Below are 20,237 nucleotides of genomic sequence, written 5' to 3' on the forward strand. Positions count from 1 at the left end.
TTATTTTGGAGATACACCAATTTTTATATACTGCAGGAAAAACGAAAAAACAATCCTATGATGCAAATTTGCAAAGAAAACAGCAGGTGCATCAAAACAAACTATTTCCAGCAGTGCAATATGAGTTCTAAGCATCCCAGCAACTATTCAGAAAAGTCAAACATGACCAGTATAGGTTTTTAAGGCCTACAAGTAAAAAACTACATTTCCGCGAAAATGACGTCACTTCTGGTTTCAGACAGGAAATGGCGGACATGCGACAGTTCGCGCTGACGTGTTTCACTGTGGGAAGTGTTACGAACAGCTGATCAGCAAAGCGTGTTTCTGGAATATTATGTTTTTGTTCCTGCAAGCGCTTTTTATGCAATTTTTGCAAAGCTTTATGTGGAAGGAAACCGTGACCGAGGACAAGCTGATGGCATCAGATGTAAGTACAACTCCTCCGGTTTCATATGCAAAACAAATTATTGCGCTAGCTTACACGGTTCAGGTTCTACAGGGATTTAAAAATAGTTACACAAAACGGGGCGTGCTGCTCTGACCGGCTTTAAAGGGTTAACAATGACTTTAAAAAATAATATAACATAGTGCAACACCACTGAAGTTTGTTTTAAACTCTCTTTTCAACCAACGGCAGTCACTCTCCAAATAACTTCTGCTTAGCTTTCCGAGCTTCCCTCGGGTCCTCTTAATCAGCGGTTTCCAACCTTTTTTGCGCCACGGACGGTTTATGCCCGACAATATTTTCACGGACCGGCCTTTAATGTGTCGCGGATAAATGAGGGAGGGGCTAATAATCGGCTCAGTCATTTTTAATGATCGTTGAAAGCCCAGATCGTAATCGTGATTAAAATTCGATTAATTGAGCAGCCCTAACCTACAGTAAACAGGCACGTGGGGTTCTTTTTTGATTTATAGCCCGTGAAAGAGTTTTGGAGCCTGTGTGGGTTCGATGTACGTGTCTGGACGTTTTCCTCGGTTATTGATTTCCATTTTATTTGAGCCTAAAATAGAGTTTTTGTTTCTGGATGGATGATGTATCACTCTGGATCGCTTTCAGTGAGGCAGTGTCAGCGCTACAACATGAGATTCATAAAGCACTGAGAGAACATTTACAGGCTGATCCGTTAGATTCAATTGGAGGTTCTGTAAGGAGCGTGGAGCTGTTGCATTGAGCCTCTCTGCAGTCATTGGACTGTGTCAGTCAGGCAGCTTATTACAGTGTTTCTGAGAGAGCAAAGGTTTGAGTTGGAGCAGAATAAGAGGCTCATTCAAACAAGAGCGTTGATTAATGTGGACTCTGTGCTGAGGCAGGAATATTAGGAAAAGGGAGCAGTCGTCAGCGTGGGCTTTGAGTGTGACAAGAAGGCTGTGTGCAGGGTAACAATGCCAGAGGACCACAGCCTGATACAGGATACACACTGATACTGAGTCACTTCAGGGTTTATTGGAGGTTCATGTAATGCTATTCATTACCCAAATGTAAGTAACTACAGGGAGACCATCAGCCTTGCTCAGTATTTGTCTGGATGAATGAACTGCTTCATCCTGCCACACGAAGCATCGTCCCTCCACACTTTTTGCTTTAAAGTCAGATCATCGGGTCATGAATTACCCCGTCCAGCTTTTCCTGTCCCAGTGTTGACAGTGTTGATATCATAATCCTGCCCTTTCTTCAGTTGTTATTGAGAGAGAAACGACATGCAGTGCTGTTAGTGCAGTGAAAGCAGTCTGTACCCAGGATGCTCTCAGCTGTGATCAGTGTTCGGCTTCATTTGTTTACACAAACAGACACTTGAGGTTGCAGAAATGCTGCGTGTGGACGCGCTCGCTAACACAGCCACTGTTGCATTTTTTCCAACAAAACAAATCGAGGTGCTGAGTCGGTTTTGTTCTGGAACCTTTGAACCATCCGCCGGATGTTTGTCATATGGGAACGTGGCCATAATAAGAGACTGTGCGTTGCATTTACTTTGTAAGACACACACACTGATGTGTCTTAGTTTCAGGGTTCGTACGGGTGCTTGAAATCCTTGAAAATGCTTGAATTTCAGATGTGGTGCTTAAAAGTGCTTGAAAGTGTAACTGCATTTCATTCTCCACAAATAACTGTCTCACTGAATAGTTTTATTTTTTAATAGATAAAGAAATAAAATGAGTAAAATGTAAAAGCAAAATGTCTCTGCCTGGGCTGCCTTGCACCTCTGTCTGTTTCAATATGTGACCCCGCCCCTCCCCTAACTGTGGGGATGAGTGCGCTAACATACCTGCAGCTGCTGTTTTAATGAGTGTTTGATGGAAAACAACAATGACGGAGTTTGCGCTCTGCAGTCACATGATAGGTGAGTCCTAGTAAATAATTTTCCAGCACGTGTACGTTACACATGCTCATTGTTAACATTATGATGATGATTTGCTGTCAAACCTGCTGGAGAAATGATTGAAGTGCACTGAGTGTGATGCAATGCGGCAGCGCTGTTATACAGTTAGTTATGGCCTGGAGATTTATGGAATATGCTGTGAACTTAGCTAACATTACTTAGCAGTAGCAGTAATATGAGTTACTCACGTGAAAGCTTGAAACATTAGCCCGTCACACAACTAGCCAACTTCAGGCTTTCTGATGAACCCTCTGGGGTCGACGGACACAACATGTGGCATGTGGTTGTTGAGGAAGAGGGGGATCTTTAGGAGTGACACGGGCGAGAGACAGCGAGTGAAAGAAAGAGAGAGCGAGTTTTGAAACATGATAGATTTGTGTTTGGAGTCAAGTTAGTGTGTTGTCTTGTGTAGTTAGTGTGTGTGTGGTCATTGTTTTGTTTTGTGTGTCAGTTCTACAAGTGAACGTCACAGTTGCTGTAAAAAAGCCACCAAAGGCAGATTGCAGTGTAAACGCTGCCTCCACATGGAAAACAAGTAAACAGTACCATAAAGCTTTGTTGTTTGCAAAACGTGTGCATATTTTTAAAAATGTACAAAATGTACAATTTCTATTTGATTCTTTAAACATGTTTGTGGTTTTTACAGTCAGAAGTATCACTTTTTTCTACTCATGTTTTAAAATTTTCTGAATGTAGATAAATTGTGCTGATACAGTTTGTCAAAATGAGAAAATAACAGATTGGCAAGATAAACCGTTTTTAAAGGTGAAATATAGAGAACAAATCAAAAGTAGTTCACATTTTCACATCTTAATTTTTAAGTGAAATGTGCATTTTGAGTTTATACATAAAAAGCTTGCTGGAAAAGCTTGAAAATGGACCTTGAAAGTGCTTACAAAGTGCTTGAATTTGACCCTGAAAAAGGCGTATGAACCCTGTAGTTTGTGATCCTGTTATTTTGCAGTCAGGGAAAACCCCCGTGCCACTCCATACGTTCATCCCATAGGTGATTTAAAAACAAGTTGTCAGTTCAGTCACACATCTGTCCGTCCTTCCTTCCTTCCTTCCTTCCTTCCTTCCTTCCAACAGTTAAGAGGAGATAAATTGATGAACCGGGGACCTGTGTCTGGGATCAGTCTGAACAGCTACTACTGCCTGATTTATTAATTTGATTTCACACAGTGTGGAGACACTTTAGTTTCTATAGATCGGGAGGTCATTGGTGTGCTGTGGATGTTTCCAGCATGTTGTCCTCTGCTCAGTGTTAAAGGTCAAAGAAAAACACGCAACAGCTGAAATGTTCTTGCATGTTGCAGAGGTCACCAGGGGAGGGCTCCCATATGGAAAGGAATGACAACAGTGATGGAGTATTATTGCCCACACCAAGCACTGAGTGGGCTTTATGTTCACAAAGAGGAGCTGCAGCCTCACCGGTACATTTAAGAAAGGCTGTGCGATGTATCGAATATACTCGCCATATCACGATGGTTACTATGGCTTCCTCCTAACCATCGAGTATAGGTTACCATGGCAATATTAAGCTTCCTGCACGTCATTCACTGCGAGGCTTTTTCTTCTCCCAACGCTCTGAATGCATCAATTAACCCCCCTCCCAACCAGAAAGTGTTCTACCCTGCGCTGAGCACGCGTTTCTCAGTCTGGATTTTGATGTTGAACAAAATGCGACAATCTGCAAAATATGCTGTGAAAGTATTGCTGCAAAAGGGAGCAGCACCACGAAATTATTCCACCAGCTGAAAAGTCATCGACTGCAAAATGAAGACAGTTTTAAACATGTGAACGTCCAAAGAAACCTCTGAATAAACCAGCTGTGATATGAACTACGACTATCGCTGAGTCCATGTTATTGCTTATCAAATGTGAAGTATATTTGTGCTCTTCTTTTGCTGCTGGTTCAGTGCAGTTTGGTCGGAGCGTGACGAAACCTGCAGCTTTGGAATCTGTGCGAGCTCAGCTTTAAGACAACGTGCCGTTTGTTTGGCTGCATGAAGTCAAGAGTTCATGGCTTTGTTGTTTGTGTTTACATACGTGTTGCAAAACATGACTGCTCTTTAACTGTGTGGTGGTTGTAGAAATGGTTTATACGAGCTTTTAGCTGAGATTGTGAGGTTTCTGTGGTTACCACACATGTTGATATTTACATCAAAAACTTGACTTGATGGAGGCTCAAACTGCAGCTCACCCCCTCTGCCCCCAGGACTGCAGGTATTGGGGCTCAAGACATTATAACCAGTGCTCAGGGAGGGGCGGGGCCATCTGCTGTGAGAGAAGGAAGACATGCTGTGGAAGAGAGACAGATTAATGACAGGTATGATTCAATGCAGAGAGGTCTGTTAACACATAGTGAGTGAAGAAGAAACACCCAGTGCATCATGGGAATCCTCCAGCAGCCTATTGCAGCATAACTACGGGAGGATTCAGGGTCACCTGGTCCAGCCCTAACTATATGCTTTAGCAAAAAGGAAAGTTTTAAGCCTAATCTTGAAAGTAGAGATAGTGTCTGTCTCCTGAATCCAAACTGGAAGCTGGTTCCACAGAAGAGGGGCCTGAAAACTGAAGGCTCTGCCTCCCATTCTACTTTTAAATACTCTAGGAACAACAAGTAGGCCTGCAGAGCGAGAGCGAAGTGCTCTAATAGGGTGATATGGTACTACAAGGTCATTAAGATAAGATGGGGCCTGATTATTTAAGACCTTGTATGTGAGGAGCAGGATTTTGAATTCTGGATTTAACAGGAAGCCAAAACAGGAGAAATATGCTCTCTCTTTCTAGTCCCTGTCAGCACTCTTGCTGCAGCGTTTTGGATTAGCTGAAGGCTTTTCAGTGAGTTTTTAGGACATCCTGATAATAATGAATTACAGTCGTCCAGCCTGGAAGTAATAAATGCATGAACTAGTTTTTCAGCGTCACTCTGAGACAGGATATTTCTAACTTTAGAGATGTTGCACAAATGGAAGAAAGCAGTCTTACACATTTGTTTAATATGTGCGTTGAAGGACATGTCCTGGTCAAACATGACTCCAAGGTTCCTCACAGCGTTACTGGAGGCCAAGGTAATGCCATCCAGAGTAAGAATCTGCTTAGAGACCATATTTCTAAGATATCTCGATATATATCGCGATAAAGCCTAAAAATAGATCGTCCTTATATCGCCCAGCCCTAATAGGAAGTAATAGAATATCTGTTGTTGGCACAATCTGGATCTTGACTGATGCCTCGTGTCAGTTAAACTAGGATATTGATCTGGTCAGTTAAGTAGCAGAGGACGCTGTCAGTCAGTTTCAGTGTTAATGGAAATGACAACAGCTGCAACAATGAGACAGGAATGCTTGTACAGGTGGAGCCCACTGACATGCTTCCACTCCTCACCTTTTGAATGTTTTTCACTAGTTTCATATTTGGTCAGGGTCACTACTGGCAGCATGAGGCGATGCCCTGGAGAGGTTAGAGATACAGGAACAAAGACAATCATTTGTGCAACCTTTGATTGGACAGCACGGGTGTCAGCTGGCTGAGTCAGAGACATGATTATTCAGTGACATACAATAACTCCTCCCGACATTTATTCATAACCAGCATGTATCAGACGTTAGCCATCAGTTAATACTGCAGCTTTCACCGATGGGTTTCAGTTTGTGTTGCTTGATAAATGCGTTGCTCTGCTCTGCCTTCACAGCAGTCATGCTGAAATATTGAGGCAGTGGGCCCTGATGCCAAACCAACGATGAGGTATGACAAGGGACAGTCCAACAGCAAATACTGCGTTACCTGTGCTGTGTTGTATTGCATACAAATGACGCCACAGCAGGTGCTCGTGGAAAAGAGGCAGCGTGATCTGAGTGATTATGGGGGTGGCTGTAGCTCAGGAGCGAGAGCAGGTCATCTGCTGATTGGAGGGTTGGTGGTGGCGTGAGCTGTCATGTTAAAGCAGACTTCTCTTTTTACCTGCACTCGCTGTCTCACCTGTCTCCTGTATATTTTCTGCCTTATAATCAGTCTGTGTGATTATAGCTGCAACGCTTCAGATGACGTCTGATTCCCTCGTTGCAAGTCAGACAAAAATGTCTTTTCATTTAAGAATGAAGCAAACATCAGACTGCAGAATCATGCAAGAAGGCAAAAATGCTGCTCAGAGCTGATTTAGCTCTAAGAATATTTGACTCATTGCTTTACCTGTTCTTTCTTTAATAGCTTTGTTTTAGTTTGGAAGGAGGAGCGGCACATCAATGTCCGGCCCTTCATTGTCCTGTATCTGTCAGCACTGCCTGACATTTCTTTCTCCTGTCGCCACCAAGAACACAGACGCGGTGACGAGGTGCTGTTTGTGTCCCTGAAACCTGATGTGTGCGTCACATGATTTTAAAATAAAGCGCCTCGAGGCGACTTTTGTTGTGATTTGGCGCTATATAAATAAAATAGAATTGAAAATGACTGTGTGTCAATATTGGTTCATTTAAACATCGTTTGTGTTTTGCGTGAAGTTTTCCATGAAACAAATCGTGTTTTTCTCCACGTTTGCGTCGAACGTCCTAATGAATGAAAAGGCAAACTGTGAGGTGTATCTGGTGTTACTCTGTCAGGCATCCAGTGATGTGAAAACACCGCCAGCGTTAACGTGTCTAACTAGCTGCTGTTGGATCCCATCTACTGCTCAGTCCTTGTGTTGTCTGCACAGCCATGTGAAGCCCATGTCCCAGTCTACTGCCAGTGACTCATATGGTTGTAACGAGCAGTGATGTGGGGATTAAAAACAGGGCTTTTAGATGAAACAACACTTCCTGCGTGTCAGCGCAGTTGGAGCTGTCATTTTGAAAGTTACACAGTTGATGCCGAGTGTTTGTTCCAGCCTGTTGGTGTGTAACGAGGAACCACACTGTGATGGTTGGATATACTGATGCTTATACTGATGTTTCAGGTGTTTTCCAGGACCCGTGCATGACGGCTGTGTCATCTTACATCCTCTGCAAAAGCACCAGTGTACTTCTTTACGATGTGGAGGTATCATTACTACCACAGTGCTGTGCATTTACGTTGCCTCGTGCAGGCAGAGACGAGCCCAGACATGCCCCCCCCACACCGTGTCCATTTAATACACACCTTCACACCTTCTAGAAGTCATAAGCCTGTAAACACACAGCACCAGTGTCAGAGGTATGTTCCCGATGAGTGGAGAGACTGCAGTGTGGGCATGCTCTGACTTCACTGTTAGAGTAGTGTTTGTAGAACTTCTTGTCTTTCAAGTGCCAGGAAGATGATGTTGTTGTGTGTGTCACATTTGGTGTATAAGAAAACTGATGCCAAGATGAACAAACATTTATGAAGGTGTGGGGTGTCTGAGTAACACACTGTGGTAAACTGTGCAGTGATACTGTTTTAGTTTCAAAGTAACCGTTTCATTTCATCCCCAGAGTGAAGACTGAAGTAAAACCTCAGTGCTGAGCTTGTGTATCATTGAAGAACCACTAAGTACTTGTTTGTGTTCTCCAGCGCCGGCCCCAAAGGAGACAACATCTATGAGTGGAGGTCCACCATCCTGGGCCCTCCAGGCTCCGTGTACGAGGGGGGAGTGTTCTTCCTGGACATCGCCTTCACACCAGACTACCCCTTCAAACCACCCAAGGTGAAACTGAATGCTTGCTATTCAAAAGACATGAACGAATGTTTTATTTCAGATTGTTCACTAGAGGGCGCCTCTGTCCTGTGGAGAGTAGCTACATGAATTTTAGCAGCTTAACTAAGTTTCAGACCTCATGTGGAAACAGTTTAGCCTCATGTGTGACTCTTTTCAAAGAGTGTGTGGGGAGGGGGGGCATGTAGTGCTGGCCTTTAAACCCACGAGCTGCTGCTCTTCTGTAATGTTGACTCTTGAGTGACACTTGATTGTAACGAGCTGTATTTTTATGGAGTTTCTACCTGTGTGATCAGGTGACGTTCCGTACGAGGATCTACCACTGCAACATCAACAGTCAGGGCGTGATCTGTCTGGACATCCTGAAGGACAACTGGAGTCCCGCCCTCACCATCTCCAAGGTCCTACTGTCCATCTGCTCCCTGCTCACTGACTGCAACCCAGGTGAGAGCCTCACGTGCATACAAACTCTGTTAGACTTACAAAGCCGAGATATCGAAGCGTGGATCAGATCCTGTCCAGATATCGACGAGGCCAGGGTCTTCACTGCAGTTGTAGCTTCTGACATGCAGCAGAGCGCTAACGTTGGCAGCAGAGTCATCAGTTTAGATGCATGTGCGGCTCGCTGCAGCTTTACCGTAGTCACGTCTGAAAAGCTCGACAGCAATGCTGTTTCTCAGTCGCATCAGGAAAGCTTCTCTTGTACTTAACATAATGTGCAGTTCCATGAATTTCAGTGTTTGGGTCCTGATACTCCACGGTGTGTTCAACAGCTGCACATAAAAACTGAAAATAGGACCATTTTTGTGATCCAGCTTTACAATGAATAAAGACCTTTTGTCATGTTGTTTTCATGCTTTATCCATGTAGGACTTCAAAGGAAGCTGTGGTACAATGTAACTGATCAGGTTAAACTCCTGTGGCGTGGTGGTGCAGTGGGAAGTACTGGTTTGACCCACAAGCAGATAAGACGTTGGGCTTCTACATCAGCCACGACGTGTAGTTTCAGTGGCAGAATAAATGTGACCAGCTGTGAGCGCTCAGTAAGGCTGTATTTCAGACCAGTGCGTGTCCACGGTGAGCACTGTGGAGCCAGAGGGGTTTTTTCTTCTACGTAACACCAAAAAAAACACACACGACATGCAGCCTGTGTGTGTTTGTGATGACCGGTTTCATCCCAAACAGCACTGTCACCCACACACAGCTCTGTGTACTTTGCTGTAGTTTTTCAGCCCAGCTGGAGGTGTGTAAATAAAGTAACGTGTTGTTGTTTTGTTGACAGCTGACCCTCTGGTTGGAAGCATCGCCACACAGTACACAACAAACAGACCTGAACACGACAGGATAGCCAAACAGTGGACCAAACGCTACGCCACATAGTGGCCCGAGCTGCTGCTGATTGGACGACCCGGGAGGAGGATTTGTTTTTTAATCTTGGAACTGAAGTCTTCAATCCTGACATTATGTTGTTTATTGTATTAAGTTATCCTTTGGCCTGACTATAATCAGATCTGCCAGTAGCACATTTAGTGTCTCCTCTTTGAATAGTTCGCCCGTGCTTGACGATGGGCATTAATACTTAACTACTAGATGAAATGTGTCAGCATGATTCCCAGTCAGTGGTGTCAGTGTAAATTTCCACTTGTATTAAACTTCCAGTTAGTGTTGCGAGCTGCAGCCGTAGTTTACAGGCTGCACTTCTCAGTATTTGTGTGCTGCTGAGAATAAAGAGAAGCTAACGTTTACCAGCACCCATTTCTGCTTAAGCTCATTCACATTGAAGTGACCGTCTGAAGGTTTTCTTACTTTGTCACAGCGAGCAGTCACTCGAACACTGGGATAACTGCGCTGGGACCCGAGGGCCGCTCTGGCGTTTGCTGCCACGCTCAGACTTAGAGAAAGTTGTTTCCACATGTAGACGTGTTTAGGTGGATGTTGGTTGTGGTTTGTGTTCTGTACCGATGAAGAGCAGCACTGTTTCTCCCTTTAAGGATTAAACATGACCAACCAAAGCGACCCACTTGTTTCCCATCATTTCAGGAGCTGATAACATGAAGGGGCTACATTTTATTCAGTGCATCCTCAGACTGTTACAGAGCAGAGTACATTAGCCAAGATATTTCACCTCTGTTCTACTAGCAGCACATTAAATGTTATTACTGTCAAAACACTTTCAGGACACGTCAGATCATCATTCATCACCATTTTCACAAGTAAAGGAATGAGGCTCAATAAAGTGACAAAAATAAATTAGTTAAAAATATTTCCTCTCAACAACGTCTACAGTTAGAAAGGCAAACACATCCCTGTCGGATTAAACCGACTGCACTCCTGCGTGTACAGGAAACATGAAACATCACGAGTAAAGGCAGTACCATGACTATTATTGCTACCAGGCCATACTTGACCGCCGCAGTCGTATCAGAGGACAGGAAGGACGCGGCGTTCACACTGAATGGGAAACGACAGGTTTGTACTGGCCTCCTGTTTTTGAAGGGAGAGCTCATATTAGTAATCTAATAACAACACGTCTGCTTAATGTGTAACGCTGGGAGTCAAACCCTCCCAAATCTTTGGTTCTCCATTGTTAAGATGGTTTGAACCTCCCCGTGTGATCACCTGTGCGCACGCAGCTTTTCAACGCCTGCTTCTCTACCAGGTTTGGGCCCTGACTCCTCTCTAATATTTGGTTCAGTTAAAGTCACTGTCTACGTCAACAGGTACAGACGATAAAGGATCGATCCATCCAACAGAACATTTCATTTCCTGAAGTTCTTTCAAAGTTTTCTTCAGATCTGCTGTTTAACACTGATCTGTGAATCATTCAAGCATACAAAGGTGCCTAACTCAAAGGACGAACAAGTGTGACACTCATTCCTGGAAAAGAGCCGTCTGTGACCATAAACACCTGGATTACTTACTTTCACTTCATAGTGGACACATAACCTGTTTAAAGATCTGATTATTCTAGCTCATTAGCTAACTACTTACCAATCATGTTAGCCAATGAGGTGTGGTGTTACAGTGAGCTCCACCTCTCGCTGTCACCACCTTAGTTTCAAAATCCTGACAGCAAAGACATCTACAGCTTCATCATGAGACTTGATGAAGTGGTGATGTCACAGAGGCTGCATCCATCTGTAGTTTCATCAACAGCAGGCACAATCCAAAACTTGGCAGACGTATGGTCATGATAAGCACGACAAACTGCAGTCAGAAGAAACGACTATTTAAATAAAAATACATAAAATTCTTCTGAGCTTGTACAGAGATGAGTGACCGCAGCAGCGCTGGAAGGATGTATAACCTACTGAATATTTCCAGCGTGTCGTTAACTTAAAAAGTTAAAAAAGAAAAACTACATTCCTGTATCAGAGGAGTGCCTGTGTGACCACATCCTTCCCCCAGGGCTGTACTCGAAGCAGGCCATCAATTATGTCATCAAGCAAAAATCCCAAACGGTTAAACGAGTCCCACTGCTAAACCGAAATCCCGTCCACAGCGTGCTGCTGGGAGTGAACGCAGGAAGGAGTGTGTCAGATGTCATTGGATGGGGACCCCTTGCTCTTACGTCCAGGCAGAGGGAAGGCCGACTTGCTCTGAGGCTGCGTGAGGCGGCTGGTGAGCTGGGTGAACGGTTCGATGAGCGAGGTGCGTTCAGTGACGCTCACCTCCCACAGCTTCACCTTCTCGCCTCGTGCCCACTGCTGTGCTGCCTCGTGCTCTACCTGACGACGCTCCCGCAGGTCTGTTTTGTTCCCCAGCACTATGACCATCACCTGCACCCAAAACAAAGCCACGTCACTTTTTAGTGATCTACATTTACACAGGAGAAAACACGAATACATGCCAGTGTGGAATTTTAGAGTCCAACGTCTCTGTAAAGTTTTTGTTTTTCCAAATATCCGCCTGTCCGAGAATATTCTACACATTCAAGGGTTTTTTTAAACCAACATTATAGAAATATACTGAGGCTATCAAACTGTGAAACATGTTTTTATCTCTATATATCAATACTGTGTCTACTCGCAGTCAGGAGGCTTCATGTTCGCTTCTTACTGCGTTTCAAACAGTCGATATGAAAGCTCACACCCGTGGTGTTCCCCCCCAGCTGCGACTGTGGACGCTCACTGGAGCTTTTCCCACACATGTCAAATCATTTCTGGGCGAGATACCCAAATTGCACCCGATGCATCCATCAGTGTATGAGTCTGTGCTTAAAATGCATTTGTTTTAATGCTGCGTCGACCTCACACAGCGCAGGTGTTTCGAAACATCCTTGTCACATGACCACGGCTAACTAAGGTTTTGGCGCATTCCATCCCAGTTTGAACATCTGGCTGACCGACTGCTTTTAGGTTTGGCTGACAGTGTGCAGAACAAACCTGATGACACTGCAAAGTCACAGAAAGCTTAACAGTCAGCAGTAGCAGCGAAAACACCCACAGTGGAACTGCTCATGGCACTGTGGAGGTCCAGAGACGCCTCACTGAGGCCTTTGTTTCAACAACGCGTGATCCACTAATTTAGTGATCAGAGATCAGGCTGTCAGAATGTGATGAGCAGCGAGGATGACTACAGCGAAGCTGAAACATAAGTCAGTTTAAAACTCAAATGCTATTGCTATCAGAGTTCAGGTTTGCAGCTTCCTCTGTGTCTAAACAAAATTCGGTCAGAGCAGATAACAAACTGAACTATGGAGAATAAAATGCCGTAATGTTAAATGTGTCAAAAAGGCTAACAGGCCCTGAACTCAAACTGGTGGAGCTGCCCTCTCCACCCGTGATATTGTAGCAACATTGAGTAGCTTCCCTAAGTGTTACACGTCGACTCCTTTCTCCACCTTCATCTTCCTGTTTAGGTCTGCTCTGTCTGTGGGTTGTTATTTGTGAACGCTGAGGTTCTCTTGGTGCTGCTGGTCATGTTTTTTGGAACAGTGACCTTATTATATGCATATCTTTAAAATGATACAAGTATTCACTTTTAAGAGCAAACATGTTTTATACTCATAAATGTATAGATTTGTCTGTATAAAACCATTCAGATGATTTCTAGCAAGTTTTAAAGACACGTCCAAACATGTCTTATCTCTTTCTATTCTCCATAAGCTCCAGTTTACACTGTTTAGTACTACACTCACTGTAAAGCTGTACAGCTAAGAGGCGGAAACTAGAGCTGTTAAGAAATACTCTAAATGTAATTATATTATTTAATCAGGCAAAAACTAGACATCTGCTCACAGAAAAAGAACTTGTGAAGTTCTGGGATGATATGCCAGCAATCTGTGCAACGTTTGCCCGAGCAGACTTCAACCCAGCCTCACCTCTTTTTTATCTCTGGACTTATCTATTTCTTTCTTCAGAACGTCCACCCTCTTGAAAGACTCCAAGCTGTCAACACTGTAAACAAGCACAAAGCCATCTGCCACTGAGTAGTAGTGCTTAGGGAGGTCTTGTCCATCATTCAGTCCCTTGGTGTCATAGAGCCTGAGCTGTTCCTTGACACCTCGGTCGGTTTCCACAGAGGCCACATACACGTCCTCCTGTGTCTCGTTAGACTCTGACCCTGAAAGGTACAGACGAAAAATAAAAAGAGTTACTGAAACAGCAAATGAGGATCTTGGCAATGAAGCATTGGAATGCTCTCATACAGCATGATGTATCAACACCATGTAATATAAATATACCAAACAATTCATGTCCTGGAAGAATGTACGTATGTTATGCCAAATAAAGAGTGTTCAAAGCTTCGTCACTGAAACAAGTAACATCACGCCCCTGTAGTCCAGTCCTCACCTACACTGTGGTTTCCGTACAGCAGCTGTTCCAGAATAGCAGTTTTTCCCACAGCCGCCTGGCCGCACACCACAACTTTACAGCCTTTTCCCATGTCGAGTCTGTGACATCAAGACAGAAGGTCACGGTGTGTACAGAAACGCGTTAGAACCACAGTAACATCAAAACGACCGACAGCCCCTCAAAACATCAACAGACATGTTCACCCTTAGCTTGTACCTAGCTGGCTAAAGCTAGCTATTGTTTAGCCAGCTAGCCGAAATACGAACACATATTTTTAAATTCTTTGTATGTTTGAGAAAAGTTGCTAACTTTAGTGAGGAAGAGACGAGGCTTCCGTCAGGTCTGCAAGCGTAGAACCACGACCGGAGGATCCATTCTGCTGTGAGATTAGAGAGCGACAGGTTCTGTCAGAGCGCATGCGCAGTTCACCATACGTCAGAGCCCTCGAAGATCACCAACTTTGCTCGCGTGTACGTTATTATTTATTTATTTATTTATTTATTTATTTATTTATTTATTTATTTATTCATTCATTTTATCTGTAGAAAATATGAAAGCTGATTAAAGACAAGTTAAAATTACATTAAAAAAAAAAGTTTAGCGCATGTTATTAATGTTGACTTTGTAATTGACTCCTAATTAATATGCAGTTCGACGCAGTAAATTATGGCTCCGAATTTGTCTTTATGTTTACAAATATTTTTGCTTTATATTTGTAGGAATGAAAACACTGGAAACTGGACAACGAGCGCGTGTTTGATTCTGAAAATTACCACATAAGTGACAAACGCGAAAAGTCGAAGAGAAAAGAAGACCACATTTCCCAGGAGCACTGCGAAAAGCGGAAGTACGCTACTGCCGTTTTCCTTAAGGCATGCTGGGTACTTGCCCTCTCTCTTTCCGGCTAGTACGCCATCATGTAAGCGAGTTTTTCTGTGCTTGTGACCAAATAGTAATCCGTTAAAATCATCATGTAGACCCGTTCATCTGTATCTGTGACTCGGGCTGTAGCTTAGTGCTTTGTTATCAATCTGTACTCTGTGACTATTTCGTGGAAAAAGGTTAAAGGCTTTGATTAGAATCCTGTGCTTTAGTGGCGTTCAGATGCTCTCTGTCTGGTAGCCAGGGACCGCTAACGTGTCGTTTCCACTGTGATTTATTTATATAAATGTAGAGTTCTAGCGTTTGGATCACTGTCCCACGTACGCGTGCATTTCTGTGGAGTTATTTCTGTGGGTATTTATGTGACAAAGAGCCGGCCAACTGCGGTGTGCTGCTGTCGGCTATGCTAGCCATGTATACAGCTTATGCTAAGCGTGGAGTGGCTACATCTGCTGTGTCGCTATTTCATTCTCTTCGTGTGTCTGAATGTTTTTGGGGAAACCTGAAGCATGGACGTGTTTGCGTAGCCTTCATATTCTGAAGGTATCCAGTCCAGGTCACGTCCAGCCATGTGCCGTTTGAAATGTAGTAATACATGAATTTCTATTTAAAATGTGCCGAACTAATCTTGTAACTTGCCAACAGTTCAGTGATTTAAAGACTTGTTAGACCGTACCTGTTGGGCTCTTCAGCGTAGCTGCCGTAAACAGTGTTGCTCTGCTGAACTGTTGGTTGCACTGTAAAGGGAGGTAGCACCTAATGAGCTTTTAATTAACAAGCTGACAAAAATGACTTGACCAAAGTTTCTTTTTCTTCTCAGATAAGTCAACATGGGGGCATATAAGTATATGCAGGAGCTATGGCGTAAGAAGCAGTCCGACGTGATGCGCTTCTTGCTCCGCGTCCGCTGCTGGCAGTACCGTCAGCTGTCCAACCTCCACCGTGCTCCCAGACCCACCAGGCCAGACAAGGCTCGCAGGCTGGGCTACAAGGCCAAGCAAGGTGAGTGCTGTGCCTGTGGTTGTTCGCCTCCACGTCTGTCACCTGTCATCATCTGTACCCGTTCGGGTAATTGCATATTTTTGTTCGATCGAAACAGGCTACGTGATCTACCGTATTCGTGTGCGCCGTGGAGGTCGTAAACGCCCCGTCCCCAAAGGTGCTACCTACGGCAAACCAGTGCATCATGGTGTCAACCAAATCAAGTTCGCCCGCAGCCTGCAGTCCATCGCTGAGGTACGTTCATACCTGCTGATCCAACCTTGGTTTCATGAAGCTACACCAAGCGTCAGATAGTTCAGTACTGAATGTGACATTGAGCATCATTAAGCCTGTTACCCATTTTATTACATTAATGTGAATATCGTGTTAGTAATATGAAAGGATGCCTTACTGCCCACAGTAGCTTAGTGTGATGGTGGATTAACAATGTTAAAGGTGTAGTTGCCACTCACACCCCAGCAAATAGTTTTCATCAGTGGTCGTATCTTGTGTTGAAACCTACAGAATGATGTGATCTGTGAAATGAAAAGTGTTTGGATTCCTGTTTGTTTGTTATAAAATATTCTTGGCCGATATCCTGCACCCCTCAGCAGTCCTGTATAAATGTGGCGTGCAATGTTAGACGCTGCATTACTTTAGTATGTGCTCTCTGTCGTGATGTAAATGTGTGTACAATTTTCCTTATTGCAAAATTGTCCGCTTACAGATTGGACAGGTTCTCTGCAGAGTGTTAATGGAACACTAACTGCACTGGTCATGTTCATGCAGCTGGTGGGATGAGTGGGCACAGTGGGATTGACTTGACAAACATGGGCTTATCCACAATCTTTAATCACCACTTTAAAAAACGTGCATCTGTTTTTGGAAGAAGCAAGAATACTGCACGCTCTCTTGTGCAGCAGCTTTCATAACGTTATCACGTTTACCTGTGATGCTACAGCTAGCTCTCTGACTGAAACTAACATCACAGGATGTTGGTGTGGAATTTTCTGAAGGGGAAACATCCAGTGAACATGTCTGGCTGTGAAATGGGAAGTTGCAGTGGCTGGAAGTTATTTTTCCCAAATGAAGCTGTGCGTTGGTGAGGTTTGAGGCCTGCACTCGTGCAGACGTCTTTCTCAGTGGTGAAGGCTGCTTGCTTTTGTTTTCCTGACGTGAGCACACAAAGGTTAGCGGTGTGATGAGTGGCTCGGGCAGGTCTGACATTGTCTGTGGGTTTGAATATTGGATTTAAAGCTTGTTGCCAACAGGGGCTAGCAGATATTGAATGCTTTAGAATGTGATTACCCTGCTAAGACTAAACATGACTTTTATTTTGTAGGAGCGTGCTGGCCGTCACTGCGGTGCCCTGCGAGTGCTCAACTCTTACTGGGTGGGCGAGGACTCCACCTACAAGTTTTTCGAGGTGATCCTGGTCGATACCTTCCACAAGGCCATCAGACGCAACCCAGACACCCAGTGGCTCACAAGAGCGGTGCACAAGCACAGAGAGATGCGTGGCCTGACATCGGCGGGTAAGAAGAGCCGCGGCCTGGGTAAGGGCCACAAGTTCCACCTGACCATTGGAGGCTCCCGCCATGCAGCCTGGAAGAGGCGCAACACCCTGCAGCTGCACCGCTACCGTTAGAGCGTGCCAGCCATGCCTGTACATTTACAAAAATAAACAGCTCTTTTTATGGGGGTGATCTGTGTCGTTTCATTGTGTTTGTAGAACGTGAGCACGCTCTTTACTGATGCTCTTTCAAAGGGTTATCACGACAAGTCCTCGTGCCAGACCTGTGCAAGTGAAGACATTTACACTTTACTGGATTAGGAACAAGGTTATTTTAAAATTAAAATTGTGGGAGCTTTCTGTACCTGTGGCACTTTGGAGAAAAATCATTCAGATGAGCTGCAGCTCAACGTCTTTGAAAATGTAAGTTAAAAACTAAAGAGATTATCATTTTTAAAAAAACACGACACGATATGACACAACGCAACACAAACAACACAACACAGTATATTAACATGGTAATAAAAAAAGAAGAATAAGTGTGTGTATTGCACATTAATTATTATCGCAGGCTTTTAGAAGCGCTGTAGTTTCCTTGTACTTAGTGCTGTAATCGAAGTGATTCTTAGTTGGTACTAAGAAGCCCAAACAGCCATCTCACGCTGGGAGGAGGCGAGCTGCTTCTGTGCTTGAGCGTTGTTTACACCAAACTCTGAACCTGTCATCCCACGAAACATTTAGCAAATCTGTTGCTTCGGTTTCTCATAAGTATGTGAGGAGGGGTACCTGGCACATGCTTTGCTCCATAGAACAGCAGATTTTGAAATACTCAGTCTGGCAACGAGGGATGCTTCAATCAGCGTCTTCCCCCATATTGATTTCATGCTCCATATTTCCCCACCCAAGGTTCATTAAGTTCTGTAGTAGGTGGGTGTATTGTCACATCACCTGGGGTTGAAGACACTGGGTCAGTTTTGCTCATGTTGAATAAAATACAATAAAAAAGTATGTTTACATTAACCAGTACAAAGGATCGGGTGTTAGAATAACCGTGATGCTAATAGAACAGGCCTCACTGAGAGCCTGCACAGTCTGACCTGTGTGGTGCAGAAAGAGTGACAGTGACACACTGGATGACTTAGAAAACAAATAAATGGTGACTGATCCAAACAGAGTTTTAAGAAGTAAAAGTATTCCTGTGTATGTGACGGGATTCATGCTCATGTGAAGATGTGCTGAGGACAAATTGAAGTGAAGTGAGCAGGTGGGCCGTAGAAGTTCGTTCACAGTTCCAGGTTCCAGCAGGGACACTAGAAGGAGGACTGAAGTCCAACCTGTGAATTCATTCTGTGCTTTTCATCTGCTCGTTTGTGCCGTGGTAGACGGTTGGTTCAGAACGATTTGGATTTCCACCACACTTCCTCCGGATGCCCGGCTGCTTTCCTGTTGGGTGACTATCATCAACTGAGAACACGGGAAGAGGTGCAGCTTTAGGCTAAGCATAAGAACAACATCAGCACCAGCTCAGTATAGTTCAAGTGGTTTGGTTATTTTTTGTGTGATTTTAAAGTCTAAATTGTGAAATAACCAGTGCAACAGGACTCGACCTGCAGGGTTAGCAGGGAACACACCTGGATGATTTTGACCCACATCAGCTCTGTCTGAGCTCTGTACACCTGCCAGGTAAGAGCCATAGGATTTGTTTAATCCAGAGGGTGGGGAACTCGAGGGCTGGTGTCCCGCAGATTTAGATCTCACCCTGGGTGATGAGTTCATTACCAGGCCTCTGGCGAACTGCAAGACATGTTGAGGAAGTCATTTAGCCTTTAAATCAGCTGACACGTCTAAAACCTGCAGGACACCGGCCCTCGAGGCCTGGGGTTGGACACCCCTGGATTAATCAGAGAGCCAAAACTGAGTGAATGTAAAACTGTCTATTTATATGAAACTATGATAAAAACTGTGACACTGATGCTCAAAGTTGGTCAAAGAAAAAAAGAAATATATATAGAAACAGGAAGCAAATGATTATTTGTTGCAGTTATATTTTTAGTCATTCTGTGCTCATGAAGTTTGAGGCGTCAAACATCCTGACTCTGAGCTTTGATTCATTGATCATGAAACGACCCAACAGGAAAAGAAGTTCGGTTTTCCTTAAGAAGCTTGTGGTCGATCCAGAGCGCTGCAGGTAGAGTCTGACAGGGACTAGCAAACAGAGACCACAGTCCTCCCGTATGGACTTCACTGGTTCCCCGTTAAATCCATAATCAGATTTAAGATCTTTCTTTAACGAGAGCTTGACTGATCGTAAAGACTTCACAGTATCATTTTGTGCTTCTGGAGCACTTTGCTGTCAGACTGCAGGCCTACCTGTGGTTGCTAGAGTTTGGACCCCTCACCATCAGTGTTGGGCAAGTAATTAGTTACTAATTACTGATTACATCTCCAAAAAGTAATCATGTTACATTACTGATTAAGTAATTAGTTACTTAGTTGTTTTTCAAAAACATGAGTTACAACCTGAATATGTAATAAAGCAACAGTGTTACCTTTCAGCCGTGTTCGACTGTTTCTGCATAATCCATCATATGAAACTGAATCCAATGAAAAGTCTTTTTTAAACTTGTTTTATTAGTTTTCATCTTTTTAACTTTATGCATCATCATCATCATCATATTTACTTAAAAAACACTTTGAAACAACCACAGCTGACAGAAAGTGCTGTACATTGGAACTGTAAAATAAAATTACATGAGATATAAATAAAACACAAATAAAAGAAGAGTGAAATCATTAATTAAATAACTACTTCAATTAAAAGAGAAACTGAGTCTCACTGAGGTTAGAAGCCAAGGAATAAAAGTGGGTTTTAAGACGTGATTTAAGAGTGGACAGTGAAGGGGCCTCTCTAACATGCACGGGCAAATTATTCCATAATTTTGGAGCCACAATAGAGAAGGCCCCGCCCCCTCTGAGCTTCCTCCTGGATCTCGGTACCTCCAGGAGCAGCTGGTCAGCTGACCTGAGAGACC

The 20,237-nt window shown here is 43.9% G+C and overlaps 3 protein-coding genes across 7 annotated transcripts in view; 2 read left to right on the forward strand and 1 right to left on the reverse strand.

Annotated features, from left to right (window-relative positions):
* ube2e1 (ubiquitin-conjugating enzyme E2E 1) overlaps positions 1 to 10,047 on the forward strand; it is a 14,083-nt gene extending 4,036 nt beyond the window's left edge. For 4 of the 5 annotated variants that reach the window (XM_005748861.2, XM_005748864.2, XM_005748863.1 and 1 more), the window contains exons 4-6: positions 7,890 to 8,022; positions 8,328 to 8,475; positions 9,314 to 10,047. In XM_005748861.2, coding sequence (XP_005748918.1) covers positions 7,890 to 8,022; positions 8,328 to 8,475; positions 9,314 to 9,411 — 379 coding nt within the window. In that variant the 3' untranslated portion in view covers positions 9,412 to 10,047. Of the gene's footprint in view, positions 1 to 5,476; positions 7,554 to 7,889; positions 8,023 to 8,327; positions 8,476 to 9,313 lie in introns of those variants that run through there. The other variant, XM_005748865.2, reaches the window with a different exon arrangement.
* Positions 10,048 to 10,085: 38 nt separating this feature from the next.
* Positions 10,086 to 14,273, reverse strand: nkiras1 (NFKB inhibitor interacting Ras-like 1). The gene is made up of 4 exons (XM_005748860.2): positions 14,139 to 14,273; positions 13,827 to 13,927; positions 13,355 to 13,596; positions 10,086 to 11,810 (listed from the first exon to the last, which is right to left on the reverse strand). The coding sequence occupies exons 2-4, from the start codon at positions 13,918 to 13,920 to the stop codon at positions 11,568 to 11,570; spliced, it is 579 nt and encodes a 192-aa protein (XP_005748917.1). The 5' UTR covers positions 13,921 to 13,927; positions 14,139 to 14,273; the 3' UTR covers positions 10,086 to 11,567.
* Positions 14,274 to 15,495: 1,222 nt separating this feature from the next.
* Positions 15,496 to 17,398, forward strand: rpl15 (ribosomal protein L15). Its single transcript, XM_005748868.1, has 3 exons — positions 15,496 to 15,713; positions 15,811 to 15,947; positions 17,035 to 17,398. Exons 1-3 carry the CDS (start codon positions 15,542 to 15,544, stop codon positions 17,338 to 17,340), a joined length of 615 nt encoding a protein of 204 aa, XP_005748925.1. The 5' UTR covers positions 15,496 to 15,541; the 3' UTR covers positions 17,341 to 17,398.
* Positions 17,399 to 20,237: the final 2,839 nt, after the last annotated feature.

The sequence above is a fragment of the Pundamilia nyererei genome, unplaced genomic scaffold (genome assembly GCF_000239375.1).
Source record: "Pundamilia nyererei isolate P.nyererei 1_Seehausen unplaced genomic scaffold, PunNye1.0 scaffold00232, whole genome shotgun sequence".
NCBI classification, from domain to species: Eukaryota; Metazoa; Chordata; class Actinopteri; order Cichliformes; family Cichlidae; genus Pundamilia; species Pundamilia nyererei.